The sequence below is a fragment of the Hemiscyllium ocellatum genome, chromosome 48, assembly GCF_020745735.1.
Source record: "Hemiscyllium ocellatum isolate sHemOce1 chromosome 48, sHemOce1.pat.X.cur, whole genome shotgun sequence".
In the NCBI taxonomy this organism is placed as follows: Eukaryota; Metazoa; Chordata; class Chondrichthyes; order Orectolobiformes; family Hemiscylliidae; genus Hemiscyllium; species Hemiscyllium ocellatum.
In genome coordinates this window covers 6,155,887-6,174,503 of record NC_083448.1, presented here as the reverse complement: position 1 = coordinate 6,174,503, position 18,617 = coordinate 6,155,887, and the positions used below count along the sequence as shown (strand labels likewise).

The 18,617-nt window shown below is 45.2% G+C and overlaps 1 protein-coding gene across 1 annotated transcript in view; it reads right to left on the bottom strand.

Moving 5' to 3' along the window:
• The window catches only part of LOC132837035 (bone morphogenetic protein 1-like), a 132,016-nt gene that overhangs the window by 28,637 nt on the left and 84,762 nt on the right, over positions 1 to 18,617 (bottom strand). Inside the window, exons 8-9 of the mRNA XM_060856689.1 lie at positions 17,171 to 17,295; positions 1,165 to 1,280 (exon numbers count right to left, since the gene is read on the bottom strand). Coding sequence (XP_060712672.1) covers positions 1,165 to 1,280; positions 17,171 to 17,295 — 241 coding nt within the window. The remainder of the gene's footprint in view (positions 1 to 1,164; positions 1,281 to 17,170; positions 17,296 to 18,617) is intronic.

Genomic DNA, 18,617 nt, shown 5'->3' with positions numbered 1-18,617 from the left:
TTGGCTCAGAGTGGTTGCTGAATGGGTTTGAGGGTGGTTTCTGAATGGGTTTGGGGTGATTTCTGAATGGGTTCGAGTGATTTCTGAATGAGTTCGAGTGATTTCTGAATGGGTTTGAGGGTGGTTTCAGAATGGGTTTGGGGTGATTTCTGAATGGGTTCGAGTGATTTCTGAATGAGTTCGAGTGATTTCTGAATGGGTTTGAGGGTGGTTTCAGAATGGGTTTGGGGGTGGTTTCTGAATGGGTTTGGGGTGATTTCTGAATGGGTTCGAGTGATTTCTGAATGAGTTCGGGGTGATTTCTGAATGGGTTTGAGGGTGGTTTCAGAATGGGTTTGGGGGTGGTTTCTGAATTGGTTCGCAGTGGTTTCTGAAGGGGTTTGAGAGTGGTTTCTGAATGGGTTTGAGGGTGGTTTCTGAATGGGTTTGAGGGTGGTTTCTGAATGGGTTTGAGGGTGGTTTCTGAATGGGTTTGAGGGTGGTTTCTGAAGGGGTTTGAGGGTGGTTTCTGAATGGGTTTGAGGGTGGTTTCTGAATGGGTTTGAGGGTGGTTTCTGAAGGGGTTTGAGGGTGGTTTCTGAATGGGTTTGAGGGTGGTTTCTGAAGGGGTTTGAGGGTGGTTTCTGAATGGGTTTGAGGGTGGTTTCTGAAGGGGTTTGAGGGTGGTTTCTGAATGGGTTTGAGGGTGGTTTCTGAATTGGTTCGGAGTGGTTTCTGAAGGGGTTTGAAGGTGGTTTCTGAATGGGTTTGGGGGTGGTCTCTGAATTGGTTCGGAGTGGTTTCTGAAGGGGTTTGAGGGTGGTTTCAGAATGGGTTTGAGGGTGGTTTCTGAATGAGTTTGGGTGGTGGTCTCTGAATTGGTTCGGAGTGGTTTCTGAAGGGGTTTGAGGGTGGTTTCTGAATGGGTTTGGGGGTAGTTTCTGAATGGGTTTGAGGGTAGTTTCTGAATGGTTCGGAGTGGTTTCTGAAGGGGTTTGAGGGTGGTTTCTGAATGGGTTTGGGTGGTGGTCTCTGAATTGGTTTGCAGTGGTTTCTGAAGGGGTTTGAGGGTGGTTTCTGAATGGGTTTGGGGGTGGTCTCTGAATTGGTTGGGGAGAGGAGTTTGAATTAGTTCAGTGAATAGCTTTTCTGCATCCCTATTATGCAAGGGTTGAAGACTCGCACCTTCTCTCCAGGAGTAACGGAAATCCTCCAAATGCAGTGTGTGAAAGATGAATAGCCGTTCGGGAAGCCGGGAGAAGAGAAGTTACCCATGGAGTCTTGAAGCGTTTCCCCACAAGCTGTTGAAACACAACAACAAGAACTTAACATCTTTCACCAGTATGGAATCTATCAACTTCTGATCAAAATGTGACGTTTCAATCAGATCTATTGTACAAGAATTCAAACACAAAATGACTGTCTTATAAATTGACTCTTTGTGTAGTTCATGATCTGAATACATCTTCTGCTGGTCTGAATCCACAAGACTGTCCTGACTGATGCACAAGTGCATAAATATGCCATGTTTATATCCCACATATAAAAGGGAGTGGATCAAAACAGAACTTAATTTCACAGCACACAAATTAAAAACAGGAAACTGCGTAACTCCAACAGATGCTGTGACAGGGTCAGAGACTTTGGGAGTTGGCAAGAGTTAGTTGCACTACAGCAGGGCTTTCGAAACTGTAGGTCATGACCTCTAGTGAGGATGAGGCTTGGGGGGTGACAAGCTCTGAGGCAGCAAGGTGTGCCATGAGCTTGGAATGGAAAGGCTTCTTTTGTAAATTGAATTGTTTGGACATGTCAGGACACAGCTCCAGAGCAGCTGGGATTTGAATCCACACCTTCCAGCCCAGAGATAGGGACATTACCACTGCATCACTCTGAGACTGCACTGAATACAAATAGATGCCAGCCCCCTTTAAATTCTTGCACTGAATTCTTAAACACACTATTATACTTCCTTACGATTTGTACAGTAGATTCTGGTACTGAGGGAGCGCTGCACTCAATGGTGCTGTCTTTTTTCCCTTTTTTCCCCTCTCAGGTAGGGATAAAAGATCACATAGTGAGTACTCCCCAGTGTCCTGGCCAATAGTTATCCTGCCAACATCAAAGCTGTTTATCTTGCTATTTGTGGAATTACCCATTCCAACACTTCAAAAACACTCCTTTGGCTGTAAATTGCTTTGCAGGTAGTGAAAGACATCACCTCAACTCCTTGAAGTGCATTTCGTTCAAACTTTGAAAGTGCTCAGACACCTCACAGTTTTACTGAAAAGTTGCCCTCGGTTGTTCAAAAAGGAATGAACTCTGGCCCACACCACAGTTGAGCCACGTCTTGTCTCCTGACAGCAGCCTCATTAGACTCAACAACACTCAGACCACATTAGACTCAATAACACTGAGCTGCACACAGCCAAGGAACTCGCAGACATCACACAGCCTTGTTCTAATCACCCTCACCAATTACTTAACAGTCAACAAAACACCTTCTAGCTCTTTTTCTGCATAATATTCCTCTTCCTTCCTTTCTCATTTCCATTATGTTAATTCTCCTGATGTGAGCATTGCTGGCAAGGCCAACATTTATTACCCATTCCAGTGGCCAGTTCTTGTTCCTTGTATCCTCATTGCCCTGATGAGTTGCCGATTAACATGATTTTCTGGTCCTCCTCAGCATCCAGCTGGTCTGGAGTCACATGCAGACCAGACTAGTTAAGTCTTGACTTTTAAACTTTGAATTGCACAGCCTGGATAGCACAGAAACAGGCCATTCGGGGTCACGCTGGTAAGTGGCAAGTAACATTTGAGCCAGGTAATGATTATCTCTAATGAGAGAGAATCTAAGCATCCATCCAAGGGAATTACCATTAGTTAATCTCCCACTGTCCGTGTCCTGGGGCTTACCATTGATCAGAAACAAAATTGGACTAGCCATACAAATATTGTGACCACAAAAGCAGGTTGGGACTGGGAGTTCTGCAGTAGTTAACTTCTCTCCCATCTTAATGAAATGCTTCCACCACTGACAAGGCATAAATGTGAAATGTGATGGAGTACTTCCCATTTACTTGGATGAGTGCAGCTCCAACAACACTCAAGAAGCTCAACACCACCAGGAAAAAGCATCCTTTCGATTTACAACATATTTGCCAATTTCAATGTTTACAACAACCCCCCTGCCCTCCCCAACTCAAACCAGCATCAGCAGCATGTGCCTTCTACAAGATGCTTTGCAGTAACTCATCAAACTTTTGGTAGCATTCTTTACGACCTTGAAAGGCAAGGGCAGCAGACACATGGGAAAAGTGTCCCTTGCAAGTTCCTTTCCAAACCAGCACACTATCCTGACTTAGAAATATCTCAGCCATTCCTTCAGTGTTGCTGAGTAAAACTCCTGGTTCTTCCTCCCTGACAGCATTGCAGGATTACCTCCAAGACTTGGACTGCAGCAGTTCAAGAAGGCGGCTCACCACCATCATGTTCCAGGGCACTTACGGATGGTCAATCAACAGTGGTCTTGCGAGAGTGCCTACATCTTATGAATGAATTAAAAACTTCGCCTGCTCCCACCCTACTTCGTCTCATCCTATCAGCATACCCTTCTGCTCCTTTCACTCTCAAGGACTTCTCCAATTTTCCCTTAAGTTCATCAGTGCAGTCTCCCAACTTTAACCCAGTTTGACAACCATCAACTTCACAATCACAATGTACCAGCTCTTTATTTCCAGATTGATTCTGAAGGTCAACTAAAGTGTCTCAGATTATCACGGCAAGAATTTGAATGCTCTTCCTCTGGATTACTATCCAGTTGAAAAATTACGACATTAGTGCCTCATTAAAATTAAAACGTAAGGGTACAGTGCTTATGACTTCCCTAACCTACAGGGGACATGTGCATTTATACAGTAAGTGCTGATGAATTGTTTATCATAGTGAGCATTACTATCTGCTTCAGTATTGAAGAATTCACTCTCCTCACTAACCAGGGGTCAGCGGAACAAGACAAAAGAAAGGGTGGAAGGCAGGAGCGATTGGATGACAGAAGACTTAGTCCTCTGAGGCCAAAGTGCACGAAGATGGGGCAAGCAAAAAGTAACAAAAAAGAGGTGCTGAGAGCTGCTGGCGATTTTCCGCCTGTTTCTTCCCATGCGTTGACTCCACGGCACTTCCTGAACTGAAGTGCTGGCCTTGCACTCACACAGCGTGTGTCATTCATGAATGAGCTGGCTGGATTGAACTCAAAGTGACTGATGCCAAATAAGCCCAGGCTGTGATGCTACATCGTTTGCTGCTTCCCAATGCTACAAAGCAAATAGAGTTTTGCTGATCTGGGTGGAAGGCATACACAGTGCTCTGTGAGTGAAGCAGGGTGCTTTCCACACTCATCCACTGAATAGCAATGAATGGGGAGGGCAGGAGGACATCCACAGGTAACACACCAAGCACCTCTAACCTGAGGCAACAAGACATCAAATTCTTTCATGGGAATTAGTGGTTGGTAGCTGGGCCAGCATTTGTTTTCAATCTCCAATTGCCCTTCAATTTGCTTGCTCATTTCAGATGGCAGTTAAAAGCGTGCCAGCCACATTGCCATGGGACTGGCCAGACAGGGTAAAGATGGCAGATCCCGTTCTGAAAGGCCATTAGAGAACCAAATGAGTTTTTTATGGCCAATCAATGATGGTTGTCATGGTCACCATCACCAAGACTGGCTTCCAACCCAGCTACTTAAGCTACTTTGGAAGTGACCTTCCTTACAAATATATTGCTTGTACCTTCAGTGTTATTGGGTCAAAATCCTGTGACTGTCGAATGCAAATGAAGGTCTATTTACAACAAATGGGTTGCAGTGGCTTAAGAAGGTAGTTCATCACCACCTTCTCAAAGATAACTATGGATGGGCAACAAATAGTTGCTCAGCCAGTGACACCCACATTACATGAACTAATATTTTAAAAATCTGTTGAACTTAAATTCCACTTGCTGATATGGTGGGTGTCCCCAAAGCCGCTGGATTCCTCATCCTGTGACATTACCACGATGCCACCGTTTCCAACAAAATGAACTAACTTGCTCGCTTCACTAGCAAAGTCTCAGTCAACAGTGGCCACTCCTTACATTGTTCCGTTCAGCTCACAAGGCCGGCCCAATCCCTCACCTTCAACAAATCACACTCTTTGTTGGGGAAAATGTGCAAAGAAAGTCAAATCCTTCTTTCCAGTTTGCACTGGCTAGCTGAACAAGCATTCTGTCAGCGGAGAAAGCTCGCGATGTGGTACTGTATCCTTTCATCAACTGATGGCAAATAAAGTCGGCAAGGCCAGTATAGAGTTCCAGGGTCTGGAACGTGAAGAAAACAAAAGCTCATCTTCTGATGGATGGCGGCAGCAATATTAAAAATAAGGCTGTAAAGTGCTCGAATTGCAGTTTCCACAGAGCTCTGCTCCCTCTGAAGAATGTGCAAGCGGCCAAATATTTGACAACCCGACAGCATCTGGCTGAGCCAAGCATCTGGCGAGCACATGAGCAAACAGCTTACCCCATCCTGGCAGCTGGGATGCAGCATTCCTGACTCCAGCTCTACACTCCAAGGAATACCATGTCAGAATTTAGTGGGATATAGAATGAACAGAACTGTACGTTATGGATGTCGAAACAAAATAGCCTCTCCATTGCATAAACACTAATTTCTACAACTGATGGCAGCAGTTCTCAGAAGCTCAGCTGACAGAAAGAGAAACAGAAATACTGGAAACCTGAAATGATAAGACAAAGTGTCAGAAATACTCAAGGGACTTTTAGAGAAATTTTGCCTGATTCCTTATCTGCTCCCTGAAGGAATCTTGCCAGGCTCGTTCTTGCACTGATGCTGACAGTATTCTACAGATAGTGCAGACACTGGGAGAATGTTGCTTTCAATCATAGAATCCCTACAGTGCTAAAAGAAGTCATTCAGCATCTCGAGTCCACACTGACCCTCTGATGAGCATCCCACCCAGACCGAGCTCCCCACCCTATCCCGTAACCCTGCATTTCCCATGGCTCCTCCACTTAGCTTGCAAACTCCTGGACATTACCGAGCAATTCAGCATGACCAGTCCACCGAACCTGCACACGTTTGGACTGTAGGAGAAAACTGGAGCAGCTGGAGAAAACCCATGTAGATATGGGGAGTACGTGGAACTCTACAGTCAACTAAAGCTGGAATCAAACCTATGTCCTTGGCACTGTGAGGCAGCACTGATAACCCACTGAGCCACTGTACCGTATTCTTCTTCTGGGGATGAGTAAAACTAGACATGCAACACAAGAGTTCAGAGCCAGAATAGGCTCTCAGCTCCTCGAGTCTGCTCCGCCAATCATAAGATGATGATTGATCTCCTTGTTACCCTGACGCCACTTTTCTAACATTCCAAGCCCACGTGCCCAGCATTGAGGCACTAAGCACTCAGAACTAACTCTTTGTTCATCCGTCTGACACCAGTCTTGAAGCAATTGCCCCACTTGAGACACAGCAGAGACAGTAGGCTTCTGAGGATGGCCTGAAAGCCTCTCTGAAGAGCTCAAGCATCCCTGCTGACTCCTGAGAGATCCCGCCAAACGAAACGGAGATGGTCCATCGGGGAAGACAGCAAGCACATCAAAAGACTTTGTTGCAAACATGCAGAGACAAAATATAGACTGAGGGAGCACACATAAATTTCTGACAACCCAATCCGCCTAACCCTCCAAGCACCACTTTCTTGCCCCACCTGAGGCGGATCCTGCAGGTTGGAACTTATCAGCCGTCACAGAAATTCCGAAGATGAAGTGGAAGCAGATCAGCCTCAGACCTGAGGGACAGTCTATGGAGAAAGACAGCTGAAGGATAACATCTCCTCCTTCGTATTCAAGTCTCTGAGATATCACAGCTAGCATTCCATCAGCTTTACTGGTTACTTTCTATCCTTATGGCTTGTTCTGGTAATTGGAAAACATGCCACATTCACCACAGCCCTGAATCTCTGAAACCGAAGCATAAACAGCCTTGCTCAGTTTCACAGTGTCTCTCTCTCTCCCTTGAGGGTGAACTTGTCAGTGAGATTCTGCCTTCCTCCCTTCACAGGACAGGCATCATGCCCTTGTTCTCAAAAAACATCCCCCACTCTCCACTCCCGACCCCCCACCAGCACAAAGCGGATTGGACCCTCCTTCACTGCACAGCAAAATGCACATATTGAGTGAAACACAATTACAGTGACCACAAGCCCTCTTTAATTTGCACAAACAGCTATTGTCGATGCCTATATTAAATAACGTGCTTCCAACAAGGAGGAAGGACTTTTGGATCCAGCCCCTCATTAGCAGAACTTGGCACTCGGCTCATCCTGTTGCCTTCTGCAGAACGCCGTAAACTTAATGAAGGGCAATTTTGCAAAGCGCAGGAGGGGAGATCAGCCAGTCGTTTATTAACCTCTCACCGAATAAACAATCCTAATAACAAAACTGGGTCAATGTCAGCCTATGCTGCTGTGCTTCTGCCTGCAGGCGTTCATTGCTGAGTCAGCTGAACGGGATAAAGAAATGAAAAACACATTGGAAAGACTAACAGATCCTTCCAGTCGGTGACCTCTTTCAGGAACAGCAAAATGTATATAATCAGGTTGGGGGAGGTCAGCCATGCTTCTAACAGGGAGCAAGTCCCCATTTTGCCATGTGTGCTTTCAGGTTTCAGTCTCTGGAACAGGACAGACAATGAACTGGTTTGAAGTGGCATCAGGTGACAGAGGGAAAGCTGCCTGAAAGCCCTTTGTCTAAAGATCAGTGCTCGTAACACGTCAGAAGAAAAGCACAACTTTGTACTTTTAAGAGCCATTAGGGAACATGGCTGCTTCTTTAAATGAAGATTAATATCCGAAGTGTCTGCTTTATCCTCGCAATGGTGAAAGGATATATGATCAAGGTATAGTCAGTCCCACGAGACGTAGAGCCTGTGGTGAGTTGAACTGCAGCACACAGCTACTGCACGCATTCCAGTGGATACTTACTGAGTGCCTACTGCAAAAGCGCTTAGAAAACCTTACAGCTCAGGAGGAAATTATTTACAGTCACAGAGATGTTCAGAACACAAACAGACCCCTCAGTGCAACTCGTTCTTGCCCACCCGATATCCTAAATTAATCTATTCCAGTATTTGGCCCATATCCTTCTAAACCTTTCCTATTCATGTACCCATCCAGTTCAAATACTGTAACTTTCACTCCATCCTCTGGCAGCTCATTCCATACATGCACCACCCTCTGCCTGAAAAAGTTGCCCCGTAGGTTCCTTTTAAATCTTTCTCTCTCACCTTAAACCTATGCCCACTAGTTTTGGACTCCCTGGCCCTCGTAAAAAGATCTTGGCTATTCATCCTATCGATGCCTTTCATGATTTTATAAACCTCTATAAGGTCACTCCTCAGCCTCCAACGCTACAGGGAAAATAGCCCCAGCCTATTCAGCCCTCCCGATAGCTCAAATCCTCCAACCCTGGCAACATCCTTGTAAATCTTTCCTGAACGCTTTCAAGTTTAACAACATCTTTCCTTTAGCAGGGAGATCAGAACTGAACACAGCATTCCACAAGTGTCTTCAACAATGTCCTGTACAGCTGCAACGTGACCTCCCAACTCCTGTACTCAATGCACTGATTACCAAATGCCTTCTTCACCACCATGTCTACCTGCGATACCATCTTCAATGAATTATGTACCTGTGCCCCAAGTGTTCTCCAGGACCCTATCATTAAATTCACAAGTCCTGCCCTGATATGTCTTACCAAAATACAACATTTCACATTTATCTAAATTAAACTCCATCTGCCACATTTGGCCCAACATGCCTGTGGGGACCCTTCGAAAATATCACGAAACTTGTTCCAAGTTCCCCAACAACATTCCCTCTGGTAATTTTCCCCATAATCTTGCAATTGTTCTTCACCTAGTCAAATATTTATCCGATTTTCATTTGCGAGTTACTATTCAGTCCGTTGCTGCCATCCTTTTGGGTAGAGCCCAATCATTTCAGCACATAGCAGTTTAAAAAAATACTCATTTTCTTACACTGTGCTTCGTAGCACACTCAATCCAAATCACAAAATGTACTGCCAGCTGTTCATGCAAACAGCAGTTTTTTGGTTGCAGCTCCCTGTGTGGACCTGGCTGTGATTCTCTGTGGCTTGTTTTAAGTACTTGCGTGTTTTTTTTTAGATACGCAATGCCATTTGGTGTTGTTAAAGCAGGCTGTGAATGTGAAATAAAAAGACACAGTGCAGTACTTGGAACAAACATGGAGGTGATCACTTCCTGGGTATACACCCACATGCTCCATAACTCCAAACAGTTTTGTTTTAAAACAACACACACAGTGGGCAGCAATCTGAGCACAAACCAAACTTAATTTTGACCGCACGATATACAGCCTTCCTAGTACCAAGTGAAATTTATACTTCTGAGGAATTTGTGATCATATTCTTTCACAGAAGAAAAGACGAGGGTTTGGACTGGGTTAGGTCATCTATTTTCAGCATTTGAAACTAAATTCATTTCTTTCCTTCCATCAGGTAGAATGTACTTGCTTCAGAGCAAATTCAATGAACAGTGATTCAGATGGTCCCTGAGATGGAGGTAATGTCTCGTTCAAAGACATTGAGGGGGTCAGACCTATACTCCCCCATATTTAGAAGAGGTGACCTCACTGAACCAGGTTTCCGGTTTCCTCCCACAGTCCAAAGATGTTGCGGGTCAGGTGAATTGGCCATGCTAAATTGCCCGTAGCGATAGGTGCATTAGTAGGGAGTAGGTGAATGGGTCTGGGTGGGTTACACTTCGGAGGGTCGGTGTGGACTTGTTGGGCCGCACTGCAGGGAATCTAATCTCAAATCTAATCTGAAACATATGGACAGGGTGGACAGATGCTGAGGAAACGTATCTCTTGTTGAGAAATCTAAAACATGGGGGCCACAGTCTTAGAATGGGCAGTCAACCATTCAGGACAGAACCATTCACTCCAAGGATTGTAACTGTTTTGAATTCTCTACCAGACAGCTGGACGCTCAGCCACTGAATAAATTCAAGGAAGCCAACGGATTTTTGTGAACTATATTTTTGTGAAAGGCCAAGTTGAGATTATTCAGTTGCAATCTCATTGAATAGTGAATAGGATCGAAGGGGCAAATAGTTATAGATCCTATTTCTCATGTTCTAACTGACCCAACAATTTAAGCCAGCCAGAGATATACAGAATGATGCTGGTTATATGACGTGCAGAGGGCCCTCGGCCTTCTCTCTGTTGTCAGCAAATGACAGTCAGATGCTTCTACTGCGGTGCATCGTGGACATTTTCTCACTGTGACCCCATCCTGAGGCTCAATAATTGTTGGGGAACCCTCAGTGAAAGCTATGAGGGCACTGTATCAGGGAGCTGCGAGTAAGAATGGGTCTGTCTGTAAGAGACAAAAAAGACTGCAGATGCTGGAATCCAAAACAGACAGGCAGGTGGCTGGAAGAACTTCGCAAGTCAGGCAGCATTAGGAAGTGGAGAAGTCGACATTTCGGGAGTGACCCTTTTTCTGTCTGTAAGAGCAGGATGGCAGCATTACAACTCAGTCAGAGCTACAGAGCAGCCTTTCCTCCCTTGGAGCTTGCAGTCTTGAAGTTTCAATGCCATGTTAATTAAACATTTGGGCACTAGCCCTTAACAAACTGCAGTCTACGGAGTTCTGGTTAATCAACACAATACACAGCCATACATTGAACTATTTAGCCCTCTCGAGTAATTCCATAGTGTTCAAAAGTCGATTAAAAGAAGCCCACTCTCACTCTGCCCTCTCCATCAGCAACAATAGCCAACAGCCTCCTAACCTAAACTGGACAGGTGACACAAAACAAAGCTGAAGTTGGGAGAAATGGGTTTGAGGGACCGATAAAATTCTTCCTCTCCAGGTGGAGGGAAGAGACTTTTAGTGAGAGTTGCAACATTCCCAGTTTGCACATGCACAAATAAAGCTATGAACTGGAGGAATTTCACATCGTCTTCGTGATGTTGGAACGAGGGGAAGGCTCTTCAGAGAATATCATGGGTTAGGGTCAGATTTAGGTACATAGGTATTCTGCAGTTTCATCACTGACTCTCGAAGTTAAATCCCTTCAACAGTCAATAAACACATTGCACTGGGGTCCACGCAAACTGGATTTGGTCTTTTGGAAGAATCATCTCGGGTGTGAAGAGTATCCTGCCCTTTCCGAATCTGTGCTATTTTTGCAGATGCCTCCACCACCAACTACCTTCTCGGCTGACACATCATCCCCAAAGTTCACGGTTTAGTGATGTTTGTTTTTGTGGTAAATGTAAGGAGCTCGAGCTACAGTTGCTTTCTCAACTCCTGCTTGCCAAGAGACAAGCCAGATTCCAGACTTGCTGCCAATTTCATTGCAGCCAAAAGGATTAAGCGATTAGGGACTCTGAAATGCATTCTCCTTTCAGAATCCTCTCAATGACACCAGGTTAACGTCTCGTTAAGACGGCTTCAACCTCCCAAACACAGATCAGCTGGAGACTGGAGCCACATGAACACAAATGCTCATCTGTCTTGCATTAATATTGGGGGAGGTAGGAGGTACGGGTTTGGAGATGAACAGTTGCGCATTCTGCCAAAGATGATTAGAGTACATCCCATTCCAAAACAGAAGGACGCACAAGTCTTCATCTCAACCGCTGGCTTCCCAACATCCCCTCAAAAAAAAAAGGCTGACCCTTTCTGAGAAATATTTTGCTTTTGAGAAGTTCAGTAAACGTGGCTGCTGTGGGATTTCACCCAATGATTTCCCTCCAAGCTGACACATGAAATGATGAATAGTGCATGCACACAACAGGAGAGCTTCACTGGTCCCTGGGCGTAACTGAAGCCGAAACCTGTTGATTTCTGACACTTTGTACTGCCAATAAACTATCTCCTTGAAATCAGCCCAAACAAACAGACGTCACATGGATAACAAGATCCAAGAACAATAAGGACAAAGTAAAATGAACTTAAGAAGACAGACAAATAAAAAAAATCAGTTGAAACAGACATCCCTTCTTCCCCGAAGGGAGAGAGATGCTTGGCATCATTCTTGGCAGTACCAGTTTTGAGAGTTAAAGGATGAGAATTTTGTTACTGCAAACTATTGATCAAGGTAAAGAGGAAGATCAATAAAATGCTGCTCCAAAATATTTGCCAACAGGCTGGAAGATTCTGCAATTCACTTACAAGACAATGAAACTATCCAGAGCAGAAGGTTTATCATGTGAAGCTCAAGGGCGAGATTTTATATTTGTGTTGCAAACATGTTTTGATGTTAATGTGTGTTGTGCGGAATATGCATCATCTCCGAGCAATAACATGCTCTTAATGGGTACCTTTTCACAGAAAAAGATCACAAGGTATTTCACCAGGGTTACAGGAAGGACATGTTGTCCGTATTAAGACCAAGGTCTCTTGCACCTATCAAAGGTGAGTCCCTGAAATCACCAAGTTCCTTGTTAACATTTCAATGCCCTAAAAATCAATTCCACAATGCCTGGCACTTAAAGTAATTCCAAACAACTGGTGTCAAATGGGATCCAACCTTTAACTTCCAACTAAATCCCAAGCCCACGGTGCCTTCTTTAGGTCAACTCACACCACAGCCCCATGCTCAGCCCCTAACTTGTCCGACCCTCAAACCTTCACCCATCTCAAGCCCAATTTTCTTTCACTGCAACTATTTCCACAGGAGATCAACAGATGACTGGACCCCACTGAATCAAAGTTGAAATGAGGCAGCACGATAAAGCAACAGAGAGAGGCATGAATTCACAGACCTTGTGATCTATCAGAGCTTGCATTTCTTTGGAACACTGAAACCTGATCTGCACCTTCATTTAACTCACAACAGTTACACAATGAGAAACGTGTGTGCGTGTAATTGAAAGGCCAAACATGTCATCATATTGAATTCAGTGTTGGGCTTCTGCCAGGCACAATATTAGATGTCTCCCTTGATAATAGCTTTATGAGTCCAATCATAGGCCCTGCTGAGTTTTTTAATTCTGAGGGAATTGTTTTACTTCAGCGGGAGTAATGTTTGGGGAGGAATGAAGGACTCACTGATTTTAACATGTGCCAAAATGCCACGCAATGTTCCACACTGGCCCGTAGGAAATCTGGAGGCTCAGGTCCTCACAGCATTCCAGCTTTCCCTCCAATCCAAGTGCAAAGCTGCTACTAAACAACCAGGTGAAAGGTGTCCCCACTCTATTTTCTGTACAAAACGTTACACATAAAAATCTAATAGGAGCAGAACAGTAGCCACAACCTTCAGTTGACGACACTTAGATGGTCACCGTACCATAAATATGAGGAGAAAGTGAGGACTGCAGATACTGGAGATCAGAGCTGAAAAATGTGCTGCTGGAAAAGCGCAGTAGTTCAGGCAGCATCCAAGGAGCAGGAGAATCGACATTTTGGGTTTAAGCCCTTCTTCTGAAGGAGGGCTTATGCCCGAAACGTCGATTCTCCTGCTCCTTGGATGCTGCCTGACCTGCTGCGCTTTTCCAGCAACACATTTTTCGTACCATAAAAATGATACAGGGACACTGGAGAATGATGTCGAGGAGATTTGAAAGCATTTCGAAATGTGTGAGTTTAGGTATCATAAAAGGAATGACTGGCTGGGCCTCTTCCCTTCTGCAAAATGAAGGGTAAAGGGTGACCTAATAGAATTCCTGAAGGTTTTTGGTGGTGTGGAAAAGGATATGGAAGATTTCGACTGGAGGGAAATAGACAGTGACAGCTTGCAAAATGTCCAGATTACAGAGGAGGAAGTGCTGGATGTCTTGAAATGGGGAAAGGTGGATAAATCCCCAGGACCTGATCAGGTGTACCCGATAACTCTGTGGGAAGCTAGAGAAGTGATTGCTGGGCCTCTTGCTGAGATATTTATATCATCGATAGTCACAGGTGAGGTTTCGGAAGACTAAATGTTGGCAAACGTGGTGCCACTGTTTAAGAAGGGCGATAGACCGGTGAGCCTGACCTCGGTGGTGGGCAAGTTGTTGGAGGGAATCCTGAGGGACAGGATGAACATGCATTTGGAAAGGCAAGGACTGAATACGAATAGTCACCATGGCTTTGTGCGTGGGAAATCATGTCTCACGAACTTGATTGTTTTGAAGAAGTAACAAAGGGGATTGATGAGGGCAGAGCAATAGACGTGATCTATATGGACTTCAGTAAGGCGTTCAACAAGGTTCCCCATGGGAGACTGATTAGCAAGGTTAGATCTCATGGAATACAGGGAGAACTAGCCATTTGGATACAGAACTGGCTCAAAGGTAGTACTCAGAGGATGGTGGTGGAGGGTTGTTTTTCAGACTGGAGGCCTGTGACCAGTGGAGTGCCACAAGGATTGGTGCTGGGCCCTCTACTTTTGTCATTTACATAAATGATTTGGATGTGAGCATAAGAGGTACAGTTAGTAAGTTTGCAGATGACACCAAAATTGGAGGTGTAGTGGACAGCGAAGAGGGTTACCTCAGATTACAACAGGATCTGGACCAGATGGGCCAATGGGCTGAGAAGTGGCAAATGGAGTTTAATTCAGATAAATGCGAGGTATTGCATGTTGGGAAAGCAAATCTTAGCAGGACTTATACACTTAATGGTAAGGTCCTAGGGAGTGTTGCTGAACAAAGAGACCTTGGAGTGCACGTTCATATCTGCTTGAAAGTAGAGTCGCAGGTAGATAGGTTAGTGAAGAAGGCGTTTGGTATGCTTTCCTTTATTGGTCAGAGTATTGAGTACAGGAGTTGGGAGGTCATGTTGTGGCTGTACAGGACATTAGTCTGGCCACTGTTGGAATACTGCGTGCAATTCTGGTCTCCTCCTTATCGGAAAGATGTTGTGAAACTTGAAAGGTTTCAGAAAAGATTTACAAGGATGTTGCCAGGGTTGGAGGATTTCAGCTATAGGGAGAGGCTGAACAGGCTGGGGCTGTTTTCCCTGGAGCGTCGGAGGCTGAGGGCTGACCTTATAGAGGTTTACAAAATTATGAGGCGGCATGGATAGGATAAATAGGCAAAGTCTTTTCCCTGGGGTGGGGGACTCCCAAATTAGAGGGGCATAGGTTTAGGGTAAGAGGGGAAAGACACCTAAGGGGCAACTTTTTCACGCAGAGCGTGGTGCATGTATGGAATGAGCTGCCAGAGGAAGTGGTGGAGGCTGGTACAATTGCAACACTTAAGAGGCATTTGGATGGGTATATGAATAGGAAGGGTTTAGAAGGATATGGGCCGGGTGCTGGCAGGTGGGACTAGATTGGGTTGGGAAACCTAGTCGGCATGGACAGATTGAACCGATGGGTCTGTTTCCAATCTGTACATCTCTATGAATCTATGAGTGGATACAGGGAAAGTTTCCTCTTGTTGAGGAAGAGCAGAACCAGAGGCAGTCAAGTCACAGTCCCCAAGAAATCCAACTGGGAATTCTAGAAGGAACCCCTTCAGCCAGAGAGCGGGGCATGGAATTGCTTAAGTGAATCATATGGGTGTATTTGAGAGGGAGATTGATACATATAAGAGGGAGAGGGGATAGGGGGTTAAGAGGGTGAATTTACAGTAGAGCACAAATGCAGTTAAAACACTGGCAGGGAATAGTAGGGATAAATGGCCTGTTTCTGTGCTGCATGTCCAATATAAACCTACATTCCTAGACTATTCCTACCACAATTGAATTTGATGGCCCAACTTTGCCTTTCCTTTTTACCTCCTGGAGACCATTGACAAGCAGAAACCCGAACTGCTCTCCCAAAACAGTATCGTCGCTTCAATGGTTAATATTTGGATGGGATGAGTGTGGCGAATGCTGTCCAACAGATCAGGGAAACAACTTGTTCCTTTTTCAAACCCTGCATGGGTCTTTTACCATTCATTCAAACAGGTGTCTCACAGACAGGATCCTCAGGTCAATATCCCATCCAGCCAACCGCACCTTCAGTTATGCCATGCTTCCTCAGTACATTGTGTGTGCTATATCACAGGACTTTGACTCACCATTGTCTAAACCTGAGCAAAGACAAGATGCCAGTCACACTCTGAATGCTTCGTGACCTTATACACATATGTAAATGTGTGTGTATATTAATGTCGTATGACCCTATTCCTCTTGCTGCCTATCTGAGTGTACACAGAAGAAACGATTCCCCCATCACGCACTGTGAAGATAGTCTGTAAGAAGGGGATGCTTTGTCAGCTGAAAGAACAAGAGTGTGCAAACACTGAACGTACTCAGCAAGCATCCTTCATCTAATCTTTTGAGTATCAGGTTTCACCTAGAGATGTCAGAGCACAGCTGGTTTGCATCATGCAACATCTGAAAGCAGGATCTCATGTTCTGTTACCACTGCTGTGAGAAGACGAGCAGCTCAGAGCTCAAGAAGGGACGGGAGGACAAAGGGGGTTGTGCTGTCAAGAAGGAGATAAACCCTTCACCACCAACCCCCAAACCCCACCACTGCCAGTATGTTTTTTCACATGTTTACTTCGGTGGAATGATCACCCATGGTACTGTCGGCAGACCATTCTGCTGCTCGGGGATCTGTGCTAAAGATCGCACAGATTGCGTGAGGGCAGAATAGGGATCAGATGTGACAGCTGTTAGCTCAGAATGGTTGCAGCTCAGGAAGAAGCCACTTGCACAGTTGTGTAAATGCTGGCTCTCTGCAACAGCAAATCACCTGGTCCCACTCATCTGTCCCCCCCCGTAATACTGCAAACTGTTTCTCTTCGAATAATTATCATTTCCTTTTGAAAGTCATCGTTGATTCTGCCTCCATCACACTCTCAGGTAGTACAGACTAGATCCTAACTGTTTGCAGAGTGAATGAAAGTTTTCCCGCCCTCTGGCTGAAGGGGGTTCCTTCTAGAATTCACAACTAGATTTCTTGGGGACTGTGATTTGACTGCCTCTGGTTCTGCTCCTGCCCAACAAAGACAGTAATGGTGGAGGGAGAGTTTTAGGGACAAGGAGTGGGATGCAGAGACTTAGAAAGAGGTTGATGAATCTGTCAGTAATTCGCCCTGCTCAGGCTGTCGCTGTAAGGGGTTATTCCACATTCAAACCACCCCGCAACCTATCTTACCTGGGCATCTGTACAGCTTGCGAGCCTGGCTGATATCTCCCTTGCTTAGTCGCGTCCGCTGTCCTATTGGGGGCCGGACACCATTCTCATCGTACCGAGGAAGGATAGTATCGAGGAAAATTCCCCTGGAGAGAAAAAATCTTGTCAGTTAGTCAGTTGGAACCCAAACTGTGTGCTCAGGCAATGGACAGATTCAACATGAGAAGAGATTACCCGAGCCAAATGGTTGGGTCACTCAGATTGCCAATTGTCAATATGCTGGGAGTACATTCGGAGCAAACATGGTCAATGGGAAGCTGGAGACAGTAAGACTGAATGATGCGAGTTTATAAAGTCATAGAGATGTACCGCACAGAAACAGACCCTTCAGTTCAATTCATCCACGCGACAATATATTCTAAATTAATCTCGTCCCATTTGTCAGCATTTAGCCTATATCTCTGTAAATCCTTCCTGTTCATGTACTCATCCAGGTGCCTTTTAGATGTTGTAATTGTACCAACTTTGACCACTTCCTCTGGTAGCTCATTCCATACATGCACCACTCCACGTGAAAAAGGTGCCTCTTAGATCCCTTCTAAGTCTTTCTCCCTCACCTGAAACCGGTGCCCTCCAGTTTTGGACTCCCATACCCTGGGATAAAAGACCTTGGTTATTCATCCTATCCATGTCACTCATGATTTTATAAACTTTTATTGTCTCCCCTCAATATCCAATGGTCCAGGAATGGTAAGGAAATTAGAGAGACTGAGGAAAGGGAATCAGAGGGAGAGAGCCTGAGGAAAAGGGAGTTGGAGAGAAAGGGTTTGAGGAAATGGAGTTGGAGGCAAAAGATAAAGGGAAGGAAGGTGGATGGATACAGACTGAGTGATGAATGGGAGAAAAACACAGACAGCAATGTTGGAGGGACAGATTTAGGGACAAGGAGAAGGATGCAGAGACTTAGGAAGAGGAGTGGAGGAAGAAAGTCAGAAAAAAAGATAATTCTGTGGAAAGGCAGAGGAATGGGAGTGGAGGGGAGGGAGACAGGGATGCGTATAAAGGGGAGGGTGACTAAGGGATGGGAGGAGTGAGGGAAACTGAGGGATGGAAGAGAAGGGGGTGGGTGACTAAGGGATGAGAGAGGAGGACATACTCTGATTTACTTTGTGCTTGTTCCCGGCCAAAGCTGGGAAGTAACTGGTTCAACACATGTTCCCTGGTCTGCCATAAGAAGCTAATAAGCAATTTCTGCAGCAGTTCGATTGTTAGAAGAGGCACAAAGTGGGGAAATGGGTTCCTCTCCACATCTGTGCATTCCGGCCAATAGTGAGCTTCTCACAAATCAAAACATGGTGGATTGTTTTTAAAAAAAAGCTGAAAAGCTGCAGAATATAATTGCCCACTCTGGGTACTCTTGTGTTAATTATCATTTATCAGTGAACCTGTACTGAAGGAATGATCTGCT